The 21,631-nt window shown below is 48.1% G+C and overlaps 1 protein-coding gene across 1 annotated transcript in view; it reads left to right on the forward strand.

The window, feature by feature from the left end:
- WLS (Wnt ligand secretion mediator) overlaps positions 1–21,631 on the forward strand; it is a 129,115-nt gene that overhangs the window by 46,361 nt on the left and 61,123 nt on the right. Inside the window, exon 2 of the mRNA XM_069093373.1 lies at positions 7,176–7,448. Within this exon, the coding sequence (XP_068949474.1) occupies positions 7,176–7,448 (273 nt within the window). The remainder of the gene's footprint in view (positions 1–7,175; positions 7,449–21,631) is intronic.

The following is a 21,631-nucleotide window of genomic DNA, read 5'->3' on the forward strand; positions in this document are numbered from 1 at the left end:
AGGACCCCCAAAGGTGAAGGGAGGTTTTTCAAGGTCATCCTGATAGGGAGTGACAGCTAAGGTTCAAACTTGTGTCCTCTGCCAAAATCTCACTGTTCTTTCCATCATACAGCATTCCTCCCACAGGGATTCTTGGGGTGGGAGGTGTCACCCTGTAGCAGCAAGCACCCCAGCATCCCCAGGGTGGCTGCCAAGATAGGTTCTTTAGATAGGTTCTAAAGAAAAGCAATTCAAAATGGGTTAACAATCTTGCTTTAATCAAAAAGTCATCACCCCGAACTTCAGAGTGTACAGACAGAAACATTTCAGCAGACAGACCTCCAACTGTTCAACCATTACATCCATACCAAATCACAGTTACCAGAGAGGGAAGCACCAACATCTGGGTTTTCAAAGCTGGGGGGCTCTCAATGGCTTCCCAGAGTCTCATCTGATCAAATCACACAACTCTTCTCAAAGTGAGCCCCAAAACAAAGCCTCACATCAGGGCTTATATAGCCTTCTCCTGGCTCAGAGAATGGAACAACCCTCTTGACCCACTGCCCAATCACAAAGCACCAAGATGTGGGCATTCCTGAAAAACAAGCCTCCAGGTGCACTTTAGTCTATCAAAGGGCCTAGGGCAGGGAAGATCTTATAAATGTACATTCCTATAACACACCCTCAGAAATCAAAAGCCTGCAGGGTCCTTGTGGTCCCTAGACTTGCCAGGTGCTTCCAGAACTCTTCTCCTGGGCTCCTGGTTTTTTCATTGGTGCCATAGCTGCATTTCAGGCTCCTTGGATTGCTTTGTCCTTCTCCATACTTTCTCTTGTGCATTGGAAGTCATGATTTTGAGGAGGGTCAGGTGCTATGGTGCACCAGCGCCATAGTCAGACTTGCACCCACTGTCCCTAGCTGTCAGTAAAAAGTAAATAAGGTAACGATGCCCCCAAGGAATGGACCCTATAGTGAGGGAGACACTGAGCTGGGGAAGGAAGGAAAGAACATTTATTAAGCGCCTACTGTGGGCCAAGCCTATCTGATTTGGTCCTCATAGCAATGCTGGGAAGTAGATCTATCATTATCCCCATTTCACAGTGGAGGAAACTGAGGCAGATGGAGGGTAAGTGATTTGCCCAGGGTCACAGAGCAAACGTCTGAGGTCACAATGTGAACTTGGATCTTCCTGACTCAGGCCCAGTATTTGGTCTACTCCATCATCTAGCAGTACAGGTACACACATACATCCTGCATCAGAGTGAAAATGAGATCATTGGAGGCGGGAGTTGCCTTCTGAGATAGAAATGTGGGAGCCTTGGCTCAGGCGGGGTGCCCTGTGACACTTGAGGGTTCAGATGGGAGCAGTTAGAAGATTGTCCAGGGGCTGAAATGGGGAGTCAGGCCAGCTGCTCCTGAAGGGTCTGCAGCCCTGGGTCCTCTGGCCAGCACAGAAAGCACTTGGTCAGCCCTTACATTCTCCAGCAGAGCAGGTTGCTACTGTGCCGTCAGCGCCAGTGTGCGTTCTGGGAGGTCGGGCATGGCGAGTTGGCCCAGCTCCCTGCCCAGGCCTGGCAGGGAGGAATGGGGCCTGGTGATCACTATCACCTGGATCCTGATATGGCAGGCACCCTGAGGGCCCCAGGGAGGCTGCCCAGTTCTTCTGTGCTCATCACCTGGCCAAACATGCCCCAAAGCCACCCAGCTGGGTCTTAAGTACACGAAAGTGTAACTCCCAGCAAAAGCAAACAAAGCGAATTCTTGGCACAGAGAGCCAGATGCTGCTTCTCTCGAATTCTGTCCCTGGAGCCTGAGGGGATCTAGTGGGTGGCCCCCAGTTCTGTGTTTGGCTGGCATTCTCACCTACTTCCTTCCCTCCTTTTTACACTGAGCCCCTTTGGTCCCCAGAGCAGAAAGGGCTTCCCTGTCTGACGGTCATTGGCATGGGTTCTGTTGCACTCTCCAGTCTTGGACCACATTTGCTCTGGGTTCTCCCCATGGGGAAGCTGAGACAGTCCACTTGCAATCAGAGGAAGAAGGGGGCTCCTTGGTGGGCTTGGGAGAAAACAAGCCATAGCTCTTCTTAGCCCATCAAGGGGACCTGGTGTTGGGGAGAAGGAGTCATGACCTCCAGGAGGTCCCTTGGCTCACCTTTCATGGTTTCAGAGTTCATGAGATGCTCAGCTGAGTCCCCCCCAAGTCATTTGTGAAATGACAGGATGGAAGGCACAAGTTAGAGAGAGCATGGGGTGCTAAGGCTTTGTTCCTTGGGGACTCTGAATAGTCTCAATCACCAGTCACATGGGAGACAGTGAGGCTCAATGCAAAGAGCAGTGGTGCTAAGGCTGGATTCAAATCTCACCTCCCTGTGTGACCTTGGGACAGTCCCTTCATTTTCCCCATTTGGAAAATAAGCAGATTGGCCTAGATGGACCCTCAGGTTCCTCCCCACCTCTAAATCTGTGTAATTTTATAATAACTACTAAAGCAAAGGCAGCTTGAGGGTGCCATAGAGCATGGGGCTTCCAGTCAGGAAGACTCATCTTCATGAGTTCAAATCCTGCCTCAGACACTTAGTTGTGAGACCCTGGGCAAGTCACTTGACCCTGTTTGACTCAGTTTCCTCATCTGTAAAATGAGCAGGAGAAGGAAATGGCAAACTTCTCCAGTGTCTTTGCAAAGAAAACCCCAAGTGGGGTCACAGAGTCAGACAGGACTGAAACACCTGAACAAAAGCTCCCAAAACAAAGCAAGCCCACCCTTGGCAAGCTCCTCTCCTTCTCGGGCCTGCTTCCTTTCCTGAGAATGTGGGTGTGTTTAGCCCTTTCAGCCTAAAGCTTCTGTGATATTTGTAATGTGCCACATGTTTTCCTACAAAGGAAGATGGCACATCTGGAGTGGAGACCGTCTAGACCTCACTGGAACATGAATGAACAGCGACAAGGCGGAATGTTCTCACTTTCATCTGGAAATAGAAGATCCAGATCTCCTCCTCTCCCAATCTGCAATCCTCCTTTGTAGGAAGGCATCCTGCTCTCCGACTCCTGGCCGTGTGATACTGGGAGAAGCTCTCAGTTGAAACAAGACCTCCATCGGTCTCCTCGACATGTCCCACATGTCCCCTTGCAGCCTCAGTTTTTCTCACCTGTAAAATGGGGGTGACCATAGTACCTATTGCAGAGTCTTATTATGAGGACTCAGTGAGGTAACAGGTAAAGCATAAAGCTGTCTCTCAAAGCTAGCTTTTCTCACCATTGTTACTGTCTTACTCAGCAGCCTGTCAGGACCTTTTTTTGCATCTTAAATTTATCAATCAGTGTGTTAGTTCTAAGGGGCATAAAACGAAGTCTGCATTTACTGATAACAGTGTTACATGGCACAGGCCTGAGGACAGATGCCTGGGACTTTTATCTTGTGGTCGTAGGATCACGTATCTACAGTGGAATGGACCTTAGGGACCAATGAGTCCAAACCCCTCATTTTATGGATGAGGAAATGGCCCAGGGAGGCAGGGTGGTGACCAAGGTCATAGAGGAAGTGTGAGGGCTGGGATAGGGTCCTTTGTCTCCAGAGTCAATGCTTTCTTTGCATTGTAACACACACCAGCTCACAGTTTTCTCATCCATAAAATGAAAAGCTTAGGTTTGGGGTCCATAAACTTGGTTTTTTTTTTTTTTTAAGCAATCGGGGTTAAGTAACTTGCTCAAGGTTACACAGCCAGTTATTTCTGGGTGTGGTGCTGAGCATCTGAGCCCGGATTTGATCCAGGTCATCCCGACACTGGAGCCGGTGCTCTTACTCGCTGAGCCACCTGGCCGCCCCTAAGCAATTGGGGTTAAGTAACTTGCTCAAGGTTACATGGCCAGGTGTTTCTGGGTGGGTGCTAAGTGTCTGAGCCTGAGATTCGATCTCCAGGTTTTCTCAACACTGGAGCCGGTGTTCTTACTTGCTGTGCTACCTGGCTGCCCCCTAAACTTGTTTTTTTTTTAAATTAATAATTTCATTTCAGTGGAATTGGTCTCTATAACCCTGTTTATTTTATTTTGTTCCCTAAAACAAACAACGACATTCTTCTGAGAATGTGTCCACAGGTTTCACCAGACTGACAAAGGCTCCATGCACCAAAAAGATAGAAAATCCCCAGACAAGGTGATTGCTCTCCGGGTCCCTTCTGTCCCTAAGGTCAAAGACCGGGAGGAGATAGTAAATGAAGGATTGGAAGGGAGGCTGATTTTGTGTCTAGCTCTTAAATGTGTGCCTTGGACCAGACTCACCTGCTGAGGTGGGGACGGGGCCCTAGGCCTGCTCCCTGTGCATCAACAAGCACTTTGGGCCCTTTCCACTTGACAAGAGACTCATTTATCAAATGGGATGCAGGAGGGGGAGGAGGAGGAAAGTAAATACAGAAAGGCCAAGCTTATTTGGGCCGAAGTCTTTAGAGGTCTCAAATATAGAAATCTGGGTGATCATCTGAGCTATAAATGGGCCCTACCCCTGGCCTGGCTCTCCCTGCTCATTTCCCCAACCACAAGAAACAGGGGCCGATCTTAATAGACCGTTTGGGCTTGATGTTTGTGGACAATTTAGCTGAGTCAGGGTAACTGGAGGCTCGATCGGGTCACGCTTCCAAGAATAAGGCCTCTGTCTGACTTGGAGAGACCCCGGTGAATCAGAGGGGGACGTGGGAGAAGACTGTCTCCAGGAGGGAGGGTGGCAGTGGTGGTCATCAAGGCATGGTCTTGCTCTTGGTATTGGACTGACTGCTCAGGATGCCATAATGAGGGGCCTTCAGGCAGAGTTGAGGAAGGATGAGTTAGAGTCGAGAAGTCATTTCCTGGCTACTTGTGGACTTTGGCTTTTATCCTTCATAACTGGAAGGTCACTTATGCCATCATGGAGGCCTAAGCTGGAGTGGAACCTTCTAATCACAGGACTGAGGCCTGCAGGGACCTCAGCATCCAGCAGAGGTAAAGAGACTTTCCCCAAAGTGGCCTGGCGGGTGTTTGAGGCGTGACCTGAGTGCGGGCCTTCTTATTCCACCTCCACTGTTGTCCTCTGGCTCATTCTTCGCATGAGGAGAGTGAGTCTCAGAGAAGAGGAATGACTGCCAGGTCTGTCTGACCACACATGCACACACACACACTCACACACGTGTACACATTCACACACTCACAAATTCACACACACACACTCACACACCTTCTCACACACACACACACATTCACATACACATGCACATATACATATTCACTCATACATACACATACACCTGTACATACTTACACACTCACATACATGTACACACTCACACATACACACATTCACACACTCACATGCCCACATACACATTCACATACTCTTACATACACTCATACACATTCACACATACACATATATACATACACATAAACACACTCACATGCCCACATTCTCACATGTATACACATTCACTCACACTCACATGCATGTACACATTCACACACTCACACATACACATGTACACACACATACACACACTCACATGCCCACACACACACATACACATTCACTCACACATACACACATATTTACACATACGCATGTATACACATGCATTCATACACACTCACACATACACATGTACACACACATGCACACACAGAGAAAACCAGACCCTGCCCTGGAGGATTTTGCAGTTTTACAACATGTATAACAGAAAATTAAATGCACAGTAATTTAAGAAGGGGGAGACCAGGAAAAATTAAGTGCGAAGGGAAGTGAGCAAAGGCTCCCCAAGACAGGTGTCACCTGAGCTAACCCTTGAATAAACCTTACAATTCTCCTCTACAGAAGAAAAGGGGCAGAGTTCAAGGTCAGGCAAAACAACCCTCTGACAAGACCTGGAGGCTGGAACACCGGGTCTGAGGAAGGCCAAGTCTCTCCTTTGCCTCTGATGAAGCAGAGGGAGAAAAGGAGTAATTTGCACCCTGGTCATCAGAGAGCTCCGTTGCTGCTGCTGCCATGAGAAAGACATATTCCCCTCTGGGCTTGGTGGGACAGAAGTGGTGCTAGAGCCCTGTGCTTGGAGGTAGAAGGACCTGGGTTTGAGTCCTGCCTCTGATACTCATGAGCTGTGTGACCCTGGAGGAGTCACTTACCTTCTCTGAAATGCGTGCTCTTCATTTGTCTAAGATGAGGGAGTTGGATTTGTTCACATGAAAGGCCCCTTCCAGCTCCTACTCACTGATGTATAATCTATGAGGAGGTCACCAGACTTGGGAGGGTCTAAAAGACCTGGGTCCATGGCCTTCATCCCCATCCCCATCATAGCTAGCACGCATCTAGCACCTACTGTGTGCCAGGGGCAGGTGAGTGCTTTTATTGATCCCATTTTCCAGTTGAGGAAGTTAAAACTGAGAAAGGTTAAGGGACTTGCCCAAGGTCACACAGCTAAGAAGTCCCTGATTCCAGACTTGAACTCGGATCTTCCTCACTCCTGGTTGCCCTTCAGAGTTGGGGTCCATCTCTTATTTAACAGATGAGGAAACTGAGGCTGAGGGAGGTTACATGACTTGTCCAGGGTCACACAGTGCTGCTTCTGCTTTGCCATTCCTCCAGCGAATCTGGGCAGATCCCTTTCTCTCTGCCCCGCAGTTTCCTCACTGATTAAATAGAGCCAACAATGCCTCTCACACCTACCTCACAGGGAGGTATCCATAAAGGGCTCTGTAATCCTAACATGCCATATAAATGTCAGTGACGTCATCGTTACTGTTATTAGTGGGGCTAGCCAGTTTGTCGACAAGCATTGATTAAGCACTTGCTGTATGCCAGGCCCTGTTCTAAGCCCTGCAACTCACCCTACAAACTGTGTCCCAGTGCCACACTTGGATTGTTGGCAAGGCCGTCTCAGAGGAGAAGGTGGGAGCGGTGGGGTTGGCGGCAAGGCGTGAAGGAAGCCTGGGGAGCTGTGAGGGGCAGGGGAGGGGGCCAGCTGGAAGGGGGGGGCTGGATTCTGTGTACAAGGAGTAGTGAGTAGGGCCCGATGGTTGGATTGGAGAGTGTGGGGGTTGGGGCATTAGAGGCGAGGGCGTGAAGGGCTTTGGATGCCAGAGGAGGATCCTGGAGGTCTGAGGAGACACTGGAGCTGAGAGTGCATTAGGAAATCACTTTGAAACATTCAATCCTTAAGCAGAAAAACGTTTTTGTCCTTTCAGCCCCGGGCCCCACGACAGCAGTGTCCTACATGTCTGTGAAATGCGTGGACCTGAAGAAAGTTCACCACAAATCCAAGTGGTTCATGCCTTGGGGCCCCAACCAGTGCGACAAGATCCGAGACTTTGACGAGGCCCCTCCCAGGCAGATCGAGGCCAACGACATCGTGTTCGCTGTCCACGTGCCGCTGCCCGCCATGGAGATGAGCCCCTGGTTCCAGTTCATGCTCTTCATACTCCAGCTGGACATCGCCTTCAAGCTCAACAACCAAATCAGTGAGTCCTGGCCTCCTTCCCCCTGCTCTGCTGTGGTGCCTGGTGTCAGGGTCCTCTAGGGTGTGGGAGGAGGGGAGGAAAGGGGAGAGCGGAGGAGGGGAAAGGAGGAGAAGAAAGAGAGACGGGGAGAGAGTGAGAAAGAGGGGAGAGAAGAGAGAGACAGGGGAAGAGAGGGGGGAGGAGAGGGAGAGGAAAGGAGAAGAAGAAAGAAGAGGAGAAAGGTGGAAAGGAGGAGGGAGAGAGGGAGAGAGAGAGAGATTGAGAAGCCAGGTGAGCAGGTTCACTGGCGGCTCTCCACAATCCCCCTTGTGATGCTGGTGAGTCACTTACCACCCTGTGCCTCAGTTTCCTCACCTGTAAATTGGAGACTGTCACACTTGCAGCCAAGTCTGGATCAGATGACCCTGAGCTTCCTCCTGTGTATCAGGCACCACAGCACTTGTAAAAGAGGCATTTTGATGACCATGCACAGGGAGTTGTTAAAGCCAGGAAGGCTTGGGGCTTTGGGAGACAACACGGGGGACGCATCATTCAATTCCTCAGTGCCCCAGGCAGCCCTCTAACATTGTGTAGTGGGTGCTGACTGTGCTGGAGAGGGGCATTTCCTCGCTGGGAGTTCTCTACACTAATGAAATCACAAATCTGCCCCCCCACTCCCCTTTCCTGGGGGAAAAAAAAACTAACCAAAAAACCCAACAAGAAACAATAATTGAGAGAGGCCCTGAAAGATGGTCAAAGAGGCAGTGATGATTTGTGGTTACAGTGCTGGACTTGGAGTCAGGAGCCTGGGACTTGAGTTCAAATCCTGCCTCAGACATTTAACTAGCATGACCCTGGGCAAATCACTTAACCTCTGCCTCAGTTTCCTTAGCTGTTAAATGAGGGCACTGAACTCCAGGGTCTCTCAGGTGCTTTCCAGATCAAAGCCAATGATCTTCTCTTACTGACCTAGATTCAAACCCCAGCTCTGCCACCGTGCCCTCCTCTCTGGGTCTCCTTTTCCTCATCTGTAAAATAAAGGTTTGATGAGGTGACCCTCCCCCCAGGCCCCTTCCAGCTGGTCAGGTAACCCACCTCTCTACCAGGTTCATTTGGGGAAGGGGCTTGTCTGTTACCATCCTGCCTTTGTTGTTCTCATGGCTGTTGTTAAAAACCAGCTGTGTGCCCCCTCCCCAGTGTCCAGGCAAAGTGGGTGGCCACCCAAGAACTTGTGACTCCAGTGGTCCCAAGAGGTCTCTTGGTTCCAAGTAGTTTTCCTTGTTAGCCTGCCTAGAGTTACTGCCATCAAGACCACCTTTTGAGTAAAGGCAACATCTTCAGAGGAATTTGTGTTTTAAAAATATTTTTTGTACATTTTAAATACCTGATATTATCAGCAATAAATTAATTATTTTATTACTTAAATATTTACCATTAAATATTACAATTCCATGTAAAAATGTTAGCATTCCTTTTTTAAAAAAATTTTTTGAATTCAAAATTCTCTCCCCTTTGCCCCTCCCACATTGAAAAGGCAGGCAATTTGATATCAATTTACGCATGCAATCTTGCAAAACCTATTTCCATTTTAGTCCTGTTGTGAAAGAAAACACCCACACAGACACACACAACTGAGGAAAAATAAAATTTTTAAAGAGTCTGCTTTGATCGGCATTCAGAATCCCTCAGTTCTCTCTCTAGAGGTGGACAGCATTTTTCTTTATGTAATTGTCTTGGATCATTGCCTTGCCCAGAATAGCTAAATCATTTACAATTGATCATTGTTACAATGTTGCTGTTACTGTGTACAATGTTCTCTTGGTTCTGCTCACTTCACTTTGCATCAGATCATGTAAGTCTTTCTAGGATTTTTCTGAAATATTCTGCTTGTCATTTCTTATAGCACAACAATATTTCATCACAATCAGAGACCACAACTTATTAGCCATTTCTCAGCTATGGGCATCCCCTCAATTACCATATCTTTGTCACCACAAAAAGAACTGCTGTAAATATTTTTGTATATATAGATCTTCTTCCTTAAAAAAAAAAAACTTTTTAAGTTTTTAAACTTAAAAAAAATTTTTTAAACTTTTTTTAAACTTAAAAAAAAAGTTTTTAAACAGACCTAATAGCAGTATTTCTGGGTTAAAGGGTATGCACAGTCTCATAGCCTTTTGGACATAGCTCCAAACTGCTTTCCAGAACTCCGCTAATAGCATATTAATTTTGCTATTTTTCTCCTATCCTCTCCAATATTTGTCATTTCTCTTTTCAGTCATATTATCCAATCCAATAAATGTGAGGTGATACCTCAGAGTGACTTTAATTTGCATATTTCTCATCAATAGTGATTCAGAACATTTCTATGTTACTACAGATAGCTTTATCTGAAAGCTGTTTGTCCCTATCCTTTGATCACTTATCAATTGGGCAATGATTTGTATTCTTACGAACCTGACTTAGTTCTTTATATATTTGACAAATGAGGCCTATGTCAGTTTTTTCACAGTTTTGATGGCTAATGACCTTTTCCTCCCTCCTATTTTTACCCATTTTTTTCCTCTCCTTTCACCCTGTCCCCTTCAATTGTTTCTCACTACCACCTCCTCAATCTACCTTCTCTTCTGTCAGCACCCCCGCCCATGTCTCACTCTTCCTACTTCTCTGTAGAGTAAGACAGATTTCTTTATTTAAATATATTACTCCTTCTTTGGCCAATTTCAAATAGAGTCAGGTTCAATCCCTGCCCCCTTCCACCCCCCCCCCCTCTTCCCCTCCACTGTAAAAGCTCCTTTGCTCCTTTTTTTTTTTTTTTTAAAGCAATCGGGGTTAAGTAACTTGCTCAAGGTTACACGGCCAGTTATTATTTCTGGGTGTGGTGCTGAGTATCTGAGCCCGGATTTGATCCAGGTCATCCCGACACTGGAGCCGGTGCTCTTACTTGCTGAGCCACCTGGCCACCCCTAAGCAATTGGGGTTAAGTAACTTGCTCAAGGTTACAGGGCCAGGTGTTTCTGGGTGGATGCTAAGTGTCTGAGCCCGGATTCGATCTCGAGGTCATCTCAACACTGGAGCCGGTGCTCTTACTCGCTGTGCTACCTGGCCGCCCCTCTTTTGCTCCTTTTATATGAGATAAATTATCCCATTTTACCTCTTCCTTCCCCCATATTCCAGTGCATTCCTCTTTTTCACCCTTTAATTTTATTTTTCAATATCATCCCATCATGGTCAACTCATATCCACGTCCTCTGTCTAGATATACTCCTTCTAACTACCTTAATAATGATAAAGTTCTTAGAAATTATAAGTGTAATCTTCTCATGTAGGAATGGAAAACAGTTTAGTTTTATTGAATCCATTATCATCTTTAATGTTTACCTTTTTATGCTTCTCATGAGTCTTGAATTTGAAAGCCAGACTTTTTATTCATCTCTGGTCATCAGGAACACTTCAAAGCTCTCAATTTCATTAAATATCCTTTTTTTTTTTCCCGGAAGGATTATACTCAGTTTTTTTGGGTAGGTGATTCTTGGTTGTAATCCTAGCTCCTTAGCTCTTTGGAATATCACATTCCAAGCCCCCTGATCCTTTAGTGTAAAAGCTGCTAAATCTTGTGTGATCTTTACTGTGACTCTGGGATATTTGAGTAGTTTCTTTCTAACTGTTTGCAATATTTTCTCTTTGCCCTGGGAGCTCTGAAATTTGACTTTCATATTCCTGAGAATTTCCATTTTGGAATCTTTTTCAGGAGGTCATCAGTGGATTCTTTCAATTTCTATTTTTTCCCCTCTGGTTCTAGGATATTAGGGCACTTTTCCTTGATAATTTCTGGAATGTCCAAACTCCTTTTTGATGGTGGCTTTCAGGTAGTCCAATACTTCTTAATTATCTCTCCTCAATCTATTTTCCAGGTTATTTGTTCTTCCAATGAAACATTTCACATTTTCTTCTATTTTTTCATTCTTCTGATTTAGTTTGATTGTTTCTTGATGTCTCATGGAGTCATTATTAGGTTCTACTTGCCCAATTCTAATCTTTAAGGAATTATTTTCTTCATTGAGCTTTTGGACCTCCTTTTTTTTATTTGACCAATTCTGCTTTTTAAGGTATTATTTTCTTCTGTATTTTTACCAAGCTGTTGACACTTTTTCATGATTTTATTGCATCACTTTCATTTATTTTCCCAATTTTTACTTTGCCTCTCTTATTTGATTTTTTAAAATCTTTATGTGCTCTTCTGGAATCCTTTTGGGCCTAAAACCAATTTGTCAATTAAATTTTTCTTTGAGGCTTTGGACGTAGCTATTTTGACATTGTTGCCTTTTGAGTTTGTGTGTTTTGATCTTACCTCCCCGAATTGTCAGGTTCTTTTTTTGTTGTTTGCTCATTTTTCTACCTACGTGTTGACTTTTAACTTTATGTTAAAGTTAGGCTCCCATGAGGGGGAGGAAAGGGAGACTGTCCCAAGCCTCAGTTGCTGGTGTGTTTCTGTGCTGATGTTCCCAGCCAGTTCTGGGGATCTGTAAGTTTTCGGTTCTTCTGAGGTGGGACTATCAAAGGAGAAGTGTGGTCACTGTTCTCTTGGCCTGTGCTCTGGCTTGTGAGTGACTATAAGCACTCTTTTCTCCCCTGGAACTGTGACCAGGGTCCTCAGCCCTTGTGGGGGCTTGCTAATGCTCCTCCTTGCCCTAAGATTGTGACCTAGAACTATGTGTTAGTGATGAAGCAGGGTCTTCTAACCCACACCAGCAGAGGGACCCCTAAAATCTCCTTCTCTCCTTCTGACCTTGTCCAATTTCCTTACCATCTAGGGGCTGAGAGCTCCAAAGGCCGCCACTGCCAATTCAGGCGCCCCTGAGTCCTGCTGCTGGCCTGGCTGGGTGCGGCCTGGTTGGACTGTCTTCCCCGCTCAATGAGACAGACCTTTCTTACTGGCCTTCTAAGAGGTCTTGGGCTAGAAAATTGTTTCACCCCTCCTCTTACTGGTTTTGACACTCCAGAATTCATTCTGAGGCGTTATTTTAAAGTTGTCTGGAAAGGAATTTGGGATATCTCAGGTGAGTTTCTACCTTTACTCTGCCATCTTGGCCATAGATATTCAGAAGAATTTGTTAAAAGATCATGTTATTGGAGAAAGGTCACATTTGCCTCCTGTCTCATTTGCCAGGATCCCATTATCCTACAAGATCTACATGGAAGGGAGAGATTTTAAGGTCATGGGATCATACATTTAGTCCTAGAAGGAACCTTAGAGGCCACAATGTCCAACTCCATCATTTTACAAATGAGAAAACAGGCTGAGAGCAGTTAAGTGACTCACCCAGGGTCACACAGGTAGTACGTGCCTAAGTCTGGATTAGAACTCATGTCCTTGCGTTCTCCCCATTGCACTGCTGGACTTCCTCAGGGGTAGAGTGTTGGACTGGGACTCAGGAGGAAGTGGCATCCAATCCTGCCACGTGAATGTGCTCTTAAGTGTTACCTATGATTGTCGTTATTTTTTCGTGTGCCTTCGGCTGCCCCCATAAAGCCCCTCGCCATTTGCTTGAGCTTAAACAGTAGAGACCTTGAAAATCAGAACACACTGATGCCCTTCTGTTGACTTACAGATCACAACCATAATGATTGATAGTCTTAGAGACCTGTCCATGATCACGCGGCTACAACGTGTTCATGGTCGTATCCGTGCAGGCCGTGCTAATTCCACGGCCAGCCCCTTAGTCCCTGTGTTGCCTTTCAAGATGTTATCTGTTCATACAAAATAACAGGGCAGATACCCAGTAAATACCTGAGACCACCTTGCTGTCCAGAGGCTGATGAGACAGGTTTTCTCCTGAGCCAGGAAAGGTGGGTGGGCCAACTACATGGCCGCCAGCTCTCAAATAGGCAGGTGGGCTGTTGGGTTTAGGGGATTTTACCCTCAGCAGCTTTGTTTGGGGATGTTTGGGGCAGCTTGATTCAGGGTGATCCCATCTCTTCCCAGCAGGCTCCCCTTTTAAACCAAATCAAAGGGGAATTTTTACGAAATTTTGTGTCTCAGTTGTCTAACAGAGCCCTGTTTTCCACTGACTCTCCGAGGCAGGAAAGGAGGCCTCCCTTCCTTGGTAACTCAGAGAACCTTTCCTGGAGCCCAGGGGATTGGTTGGACTTGGGTTTTCCTTTTTTACAAGCCTGGGTTGCCTAGGTTTCTCTGGGATTTTTGCTTGTTTATTTGCTTTGGGTTTTTGGGGGGGGTTTGCCATACGATGATACCAATACAAGTTTCATGAGGAGGATTGTGGTTTATTGGGAAGAATCCTGTCTCGGGAAGCATAAGTCTTGGGTCCAATCCCACTCCTTCCTCTTACTTTACTCCCTGTTTATACTGGACTCCTTTCTGCCTCAGTTTCCTCACCTGAGCACTTCCTTTTCCTCACTGATTCCCCGGTGCCAGATGTGAGGGATAGGGACAGGGAGGGACAGGGACAGGCCTGGGTTTTCTTTGCTATAAACAGCTGCCGCTGCCAGTGCAGGCGGGCACAGGGGTTTTCCACCTGGGGAATGTGAACTTATTTTAAGAAACGTTTAGATAGTGGCATTTTAGTGTAATTGCTTTCCTTTGTAATCTGATATATTTTATGCTTTTAAAAACATGACTGAGAAAGGAGACCCAGAGCTTTTGTGTGTGCGTGTGTGTACTCTACACACACAATAGAAATACAAAATGAACAAATACAATTTACACAAACCAGTTAAATACAAGAAAATTCAGGTGGTGAGGAGGGAACAAGCACTTGGAGATGTCAGGAAAAGCTTCTGTGCAGTATTATCATAATTTTACAAACACATTTTGCCTACATTTACCTATACTTCACAAACACAAAGAAATTTAGGCCCACTGCCTTACTTGTCACACAAATATTAAGTGCCAGAGAGAAGATTAGACCCAGGACTGCAGATCCGAGCCTCTGTCCACTCTCCAGACCTCTGCAGACCCCTCCCCATCTCCCCCCCCCTCCTCTCTCCACCGTCCTTCCTTCCATTTCCCTGGTGTGAGTCAGGAGGGCAAGAGTGGTCAATGCGGATGCCCACATGTACTGGGCCGTGGTTTGGGACCCTTTGACGTACTTGAGGAGAGGAATTAATCTGGTTGGAGGTCTGCTTCTGAGTTACACAGACAGAAATGAAAGGCTTCACACTCCATTTTAGACTTCAGAATTTAAAAAATAATAATAATCCCCAGAAAGCTCAGCAAAGCCCCTGAAGGTTAGCTAGAGAGCTGTGCCTCGTTTGCTTTGCCCCTGGACGGATTCTGGCTGCTGCTGCCTTTTGAAAAGGGAGGTGGGAGGCGTGGAGAGGGGGCTGCTTCAGGCCAGCTCCTGGCAGGAAGGAGGGAATAATGGGGAGCTGCTGAGAGCAGCCTGGATCTCTGGAAAGACTTAATAAACATAATGCAGATTAAAAGGATCCTCACCCTGCCTTGAACTATTTTCTTTTTCCTTTTTAGGACAAAGTTTCCCAAGTCCCCAGCTGTCATTTAGGGCAAACTCCTTCCCACTCCTTGGCCTGGAGGTGGCTTCAGCCCTCACTAGACTGGGAATAAGGGAGTTAAAGGGCTGGGGGGCCAATTCCAGGCAAGCCAGGGACTAGCGTGTGTTTGGGAACAGTGATTGAGCTTCTACTGGATTCCATTAAAAATGAGAAGCCAGGCTGGTCCATCCCAAGTGGGGCCTTTTGGAGCGATCTGGCCTCCAGACCCTGCTGGAAGGAGCCTGGGGGGAGACATCAAAGACAGCGCCTTTGCTGGGTGCCAGCCTGCTTTGTTCTCCCCCCCTCCTTGTGCCACGGGCTGTTGAAGGAGGCTCTGGTAACTGCTGGCATGCGTGGACGAATGGGCAAGCGTTTGTTAACCACATCTACCTGTCCAGTCTCTGCTAACAAACCATCGAGACACAGCTGCGCCCAGATCAGATTGTCTTTGCCCTCAGGGGGCTTTCCTTTTTAAGAGGAAGAGTGCACCTGTTGGGGAGCAGAGGGCGGAGCCCCCTCCCAGGAGGAGAGTTCTGGCATGGGAGTTAAAGGAATGGCATTTGGAGGCTCCGGGCACTTGACAGGGAGGCCTGGCCTTGGCTGGCAGGGCTTGTCTGATGTGGAAGGCAGGGCGAGGGGTGTTTGACACAGAGGGCGCTGTCTTCTATCCCTGGAACGGGTTGGACTGCTGTAGACTGAGGTTGGTGGGCTCTGTGCAGTGAAGAAAGGCCAGGATGCTTGTTGTCCAGTTACCACTGCTGTCAGGATCTCGGATCAGGTCACAGAACCGTGTTTATTGGCTACCTTAGACAAAGACCTGTTGGGGCAGGATGGAGGCGAGCAGTACCAGGGCATGGGCCGCCTGGGTCCCTCCAAAATGGAGCCTCTTGTGCTTCTGTAGCAAGGACAGCTGTGATCACATGGCCACTGGGTGGCTTAGAAATGCTTTGGAGCTCAGTCTGAGTCCCAGGTCCAGGTGTGGATTCTCTTCCTATTCCTTGGTACCGGGTCACCTGCAACAAGGGACTGGACCAAGCTCTCCAGGTCTCTAAAGAAAAGGTGGGAAGGGATGGCACCAGCCATCCAAGGGTCAGGTGTAATACCAGCCTGGTATCAGGAAAACCCAGATTAAAGTCCTGTCCCAGACACTGAACTAGATTATTAGAATTACAGGCCCTGAGTGTCTCCAGACTCAGCGGCTTCATCTGTTAAATGAGTGGGTTGGACAAGATGCTCCCTTAATACCCCTCCCAACTCTGAATCCAGGGTCTGTGCCCTCTGAGGACTTTTCTAGGTCGAGATGGATGGTGCTAGGCTTCTGGAGTCTAGAACATACACGGCAGGACACTTAAACATCGTGTGGGGGGGGGAGAGGGAGGGAGGGAGGGAGACACACACAGAGACAGAGAGAACAGAGCATTCTGGGCTTGAAGACAGAAAGACTCCTGAGTTCAGATCTGATCTCTGATGTTTTCTAGTTGTGTGACCCTGGGTAAGTAACTTCACCCTGTTTGCCTCAGTTTCCTCATCTGTAAAGTGAGTTGGAAAAGAAAATGACCAACTACCTCAGTATATCTGCAAAAAAACTCCCAATGAGGTCCCAAAGTGTTGGACGTGACTGAATCCACAGAACACTGACGTGTATGTCTATGTGTGTGTGTATGTAATGATATCATGCAAACACACTCTCGGGGCCATGACCTGGGGTCCACAATACTGTGTGTAGCCCACTTTAGGCCACCGCACTCCCCAGGCTGCTTGAGATGGGAGGAGGTCATGACTCACTGATTACCTCCCTCCCCCCTCCCCAAAGTCCAGTATTTACGAGTCTGGAAGGAGACTGGGTGAATCAGTTTAACCACTAATTTGAAGAAAAGAAAGGCTAGAAAATGTGGAAAGCAGATTCTATCTGAGTTTTTGTGCAGCGGGTGATTAACCCAGACAGGGAAGGTGGCTTTGGGATGTTTGTTTACTTGGATTCCCAGGATTATCTCTGTTTTGGGGAGGCTCTCAGAGAGCTCTCTGGGACTTTGAATGGGAATGAACCCTTCAGTCTTGTTTGTATTGGCACCAAGTCTGGGAACCTTTTGGCTCTATTTGCTTTGGGATATAATTATTGATAAGCCCTTTTCATTTGGATAACATCGCTCTCAAGCCTTCCGGATTGGTCCCTGGTGCCTTAAAAATGATCATTAGTTGTACACAAGAGAGACTTTATAAGGGAAAGGGACCACCTGGGGCCAGTCGAAGCCTTCTGAAGTCTAGCCAAGATTAGCTCAACATCAGTGACGTGCAGGGCTTGGGAATCTCCCCATAAAATGGAGGAGCCCTGAGCACTGCAGCTCACCCCGGCTCTGGTCACTTGCCTACCTCTCCTGGCCCTTTCATTCTTTTTAAAATTATATGTTTTTAACATATCTCACTGGCCTTGATTATTTCTCCCTCACACTGTCTTCCCCATCATCTCACTGGACAATAAAAAGACAAGTCCTTTAGGAAGGAAACTGAGGTCCCAAGAAGTTAAATGAGTGGTGGGCAGCAAGCCGTGAGGGGCCAGAATGGCCATTACCACCCTGCTTTTACCAGCTGCCCTATCCTCCTTCTAAGCTTCAGCAAGCTTGTCCCTCCAGCCATGATTGGAAGCTTAATGGGTGCTAGACCATAGAGCAAGGAAGGACCTGAAAGTCACCAAGTCCTCCATTTTACAGGTAGGGAAACTGAGGCTCATTGTGATAACGCAATAGCTCAAAGTCACACAGGACCAGGAACTTGCGTCCTGTGATTCCCAAGAATTCTTTTCACTACACCAGGGCCACCCTTCCCTGACTTGTGCTTCCTGGACCTGGGTTCAAGTCCTGCTTTAGGCACTGGGCAAGGCGCTGGACCTTCAAGGGTTCTTTTCACTGTAGCATGCTGTTTTTCCAATATGTGTTTTCTGGATTGGGTTCTGTGACATACTGGGAGCTGGTCTTGCCATAAGGATGCATTATGGTGCTTCAGCTTCTGGGCATGCCACATTTATTGGGTGGCTGCTGGGTGTGCTGGGGGATGCCCAGAGCCTTTGCCCTGATTCCCTGCCCTCTCCCCCGTCTTGGGCGCCTCTGCTTCTATCTTGTATGTCACAGTGTCTCTCCATTAGGATGTGACCCCTCCTCAAGGTCAGCACCCCCTTTTTGCCTTTCTTTGTAGCCCACCCAGTGGCAGTGGTAAGGAAGCATTCATAAATGCTAACTGTTGGACCAGCTAACCTGGAAGACCAGGCCTCCTCTTCCCCTGGGGGCCCCTACCCCCCTCCCCTCTCCCCTGCGCACCCACTCCCTCCTCCCCTGCAGGGCTCTCACTCTCTCCCCTCCTCTGGGGGGCCATTCCCCCCTCCCTACCTCCCTGTGTCCCATAGCTAGGCAGCAGCCTAAGCCATGAGGCTCCTGGGTCTTGGTTAACTCAGATGCCCCAGGGGGCCACAGACTAGGGCTGTTGTGCCTGGTTTCCCCCACCCCCCTTCCACCTTGAGGAAGTGAGCAGACTGCCAGGTCAGCTCCGCCTCCCCCATGGGGTCTCTGACCTTTCCTGGTCAGCTCACCTGTGTAGAAGTGGGCAGACTTCTGGGTCAGGCGAGGGAGTTTCAAGGTATGTACTGACCAATCACTGCTTACGTAAGGCCCCCCTTATAAGCTGAGGTTCTGCCCCAGATCAGGGCTGTTGCTGGCTGCTGCTACTGTTTTTGCTGTACCTAGGACACGGGGTGGTGCCGGCTCAGCCCGACACGTGGCCCGATCAGCCAACATGGCATTTTAACAAAGGGTCCATTCTAAAATTATTACTTGGGTCTTGCTTACATTAATAAAGGTACAGCACCCTGCCCCTCCAAAGGACAGGACGGCAGTCTGACATGGTATACAGGAGGAGTTTAATAAAGGAACAAAGGTCAGGGAAACATCAGTGCTGAGCACGGCACTGGCACACGGCAGGGACACCATGAAAGCTCGCTGGCATTGATGATGAAGCCAGTTCTTTGTCTGGGGCTGTAAACGCAAGAGGCCTAAGCCGGGGAGGGCCCGGAGGCAGGAGGGGCAGCTGGGCTGGGTGGCCTCAGAGGCTCCAGCCTGTCCTGGGCCTTTCTGAAGGGCCTGTCTGATGGTTGGGACCTGCTCTGGGCTGAGCATGACTTCAGCACCTCAGCCATGGGCACCCTGAGCTGTGGATGCTGCATCCTGATGCTGGACAGTCAGTCTCAGAAAGCTCATCCCTCTGTCTCCCTCCCAGGGCGGGTCAGCACCTTCTCTCTGACTTATGGAGGAAGCCTAAGTGATTGGCTCTGGGTCCTGCAGCCTGAGTGGGCTCAAGCCCAGGAATGACCTCCGGGCTTCATGACTCCAAGGCCTCTACTGAGTGCTGGGCCTGGAGCCAGGAAGACCCAAGTTCAGATATTGACAGCCGCAGACACTTCCCAGCTGTGTGACCCTGGGCAAGTCACTTAACCTTTGTTTGCCTCAGTTTCCTCACCCGTGAAATGGGGCTAACAGGAGCCCCTGCCTCCCTGGGTTGTGGGGATTTGACGAGATGGTAATTGTGATCGGCTGTGGCCTCAGTGCCTGGCTCAGGTGGGAGCCGTACAAAGGCATGTTCCCTTTCCTGCCTCTCCTTGTTACTTGTTATGACTTCCAGAGATTCAGAACCTTCTCATTCCCTGAACTAGGTCTAAAGAGGTGATCAATGATAACAGTTCTGCCTGAATTCACTCAGTCCTGCCCATTTCCCAGTCTGAGCCAGCCTTCCCCCGTCTCTGAATGGACCTGAATGTGGACCTTTGGGAGACTGGGAAATGAGGGGAATACCTCAGCAGCCCAAGCCAGCTGCTTCCACTTGTAAAAATTCAACCTTAGGGGTGGCTAGGTGGCACAGTGAATAGAGCATTGGCCCTGGAGTCAGGAGGACCTGAGTTCAAATCCAGCCTCAGATACAACATACAAAAAAAAACTGGACTGTGACCTTGGGCAAGTCACTTAACCCCCAATTGCCCTAACTTCCCCCCTCCAAAAAAAAAGCAAAAAAAAAACTTTAACCTTAAGAATTGGGGGAGTTCACCTTGTGCTTAGCTTTGTGTATGGCCCCTGGGCTTTGGAATCACAAGACATGGGTTCAGATTCTGACTCCTCTGATGGCTGGGAGGCCTCAGTTTCTGTAACTCTAAAATTCTACAACTCTTTAGAGTGACTTTCTTAGTCACCATCTGCAGCTGAGGCAGTGGGAGCCTCCCCCTGTTCAGGGGTCAGCTCAGAATAGAGGCCTTCCCTTCTGTCTTCCACCTTCCCAGGTCCATCAGAATCAGCCTTTGAGCTGGAAGGAATCTCCCAGGTGCGGGCAGGCCCACCCCTATCTCTAAAGGGGCCACTGCAGCCTCCTTTCCTGGTTAGGGCATGTGTGAATGATTGGGCAAACCCCCAGCGCTGGCATAACAAAGGCCTGCAGAAATCTGCATGCTTTTGGTAGAGCCTTTGATGTGGCCGGAATCTGGGGGCCTGAATCTAGCCAAGAGACCGGGAGCCTCATCTTGGAATCTTGGAATGCATCTGGGCTCTTTGTTACCTACACCTTTAAATGAGGGGTGGGAGGGCCCATTCTGCCCCCTGCAGACTTCCTCTCCTCTCAACTCTGAAGTAGCATTCCTAGCCCCTCCTGCTGCAAGTTTTAAACTTTCATGGCTAGCTTAGTGTCTGGCTCTGGACTTGGGTTTGGAATCAGAAAGTCCTGAGTTCAAATTCTGCCTCAGGTACTTCTGAGTTATGTGAACCCGGGTACTTAACTTCTCCAAGTCTCAATTTCTTCATCTGTAAAAGGGAGTAATTATTATAGCAGTGAGTAAACCCGAGTTCAACCACTTCCTAGCTGTGTGACCCTGGTCAAGTCACTTAACCCCGTTTGCCCAGTTTCCTCATCTGTAAAATGCGCTGGAGAAGGAAATGGCAAACCCCTCCAGTGTCTCTGCTAAGAACACCCCAGATGGGGTCATGGAGATCTGGACACACCTGAAAGCAACTCAGCGCTGGTATGTACGGCACATCCATCTGTGCATATGTGTGTGCGTTTACATGTGTGTGTGTAAGGTATATATATGTATGCACACCATATGTGCGTGTTCTGGGTCTTTGTACACAGACACTCACCCACATCTCTTTTGGATCTCATAGCTCCTGGGAGGCTTGTCATAGCTCATCCTGGCCAAACTGAGGTTCCAAGGCTGCACTCCTGCCAATGGTCAAACACCATTTGCACCCAGATCCCTCCCACCTAGAACCTTTCCTTTCACTACTATGTTGTGCCCTAGAGGGATAGAAGTTGAAATTTACACAGCTAGTAATGGGCACAGCCAGAGTGTGAGCCAGGTCCTCCGACCCCAGCTCTGGTGTTCTTTCTGCTCATTCTGCCCATTAATATCCTACTTAATTGCACTAATCAGGGCCCTGCAACTGACATATACAAGAATCTTTCTTTTCCTTCCTTCCTTCCTTCCTTCCTTCCTTCCTTCCTTCCTTCCTTCCTTCCTTCCTTCCTTCCTTCCTTCCTTCCTCCTTCCTTCCTTCCTTCCTTCCTTCCTTCCTTCCTTCCTTCCTTCCTTCCTTCCTTCCTTCCTTCCTTCCTTCCTTCCTTTCTTTCTTTCTTCTTCTTCTTCCTTCCTTCCTCTCTTTCTTTCC

This window comes from Petaurus breviceps, unplaced genomic scaffold (assembly GCF_028583685.1).
Source record: "Petaurus breviceps papuanus isolate PSGF00001 unplaced genomic scaffold, PetGlider_PUasm1.0 208, whole genome shotgun sequence".
Classification (NCBI taxonomy): Eukaryota; Metazoa; Chordata; class Mammalia; order Diprotodontia; family Petauridae; genus Petaurus; species Petaurus breviceps.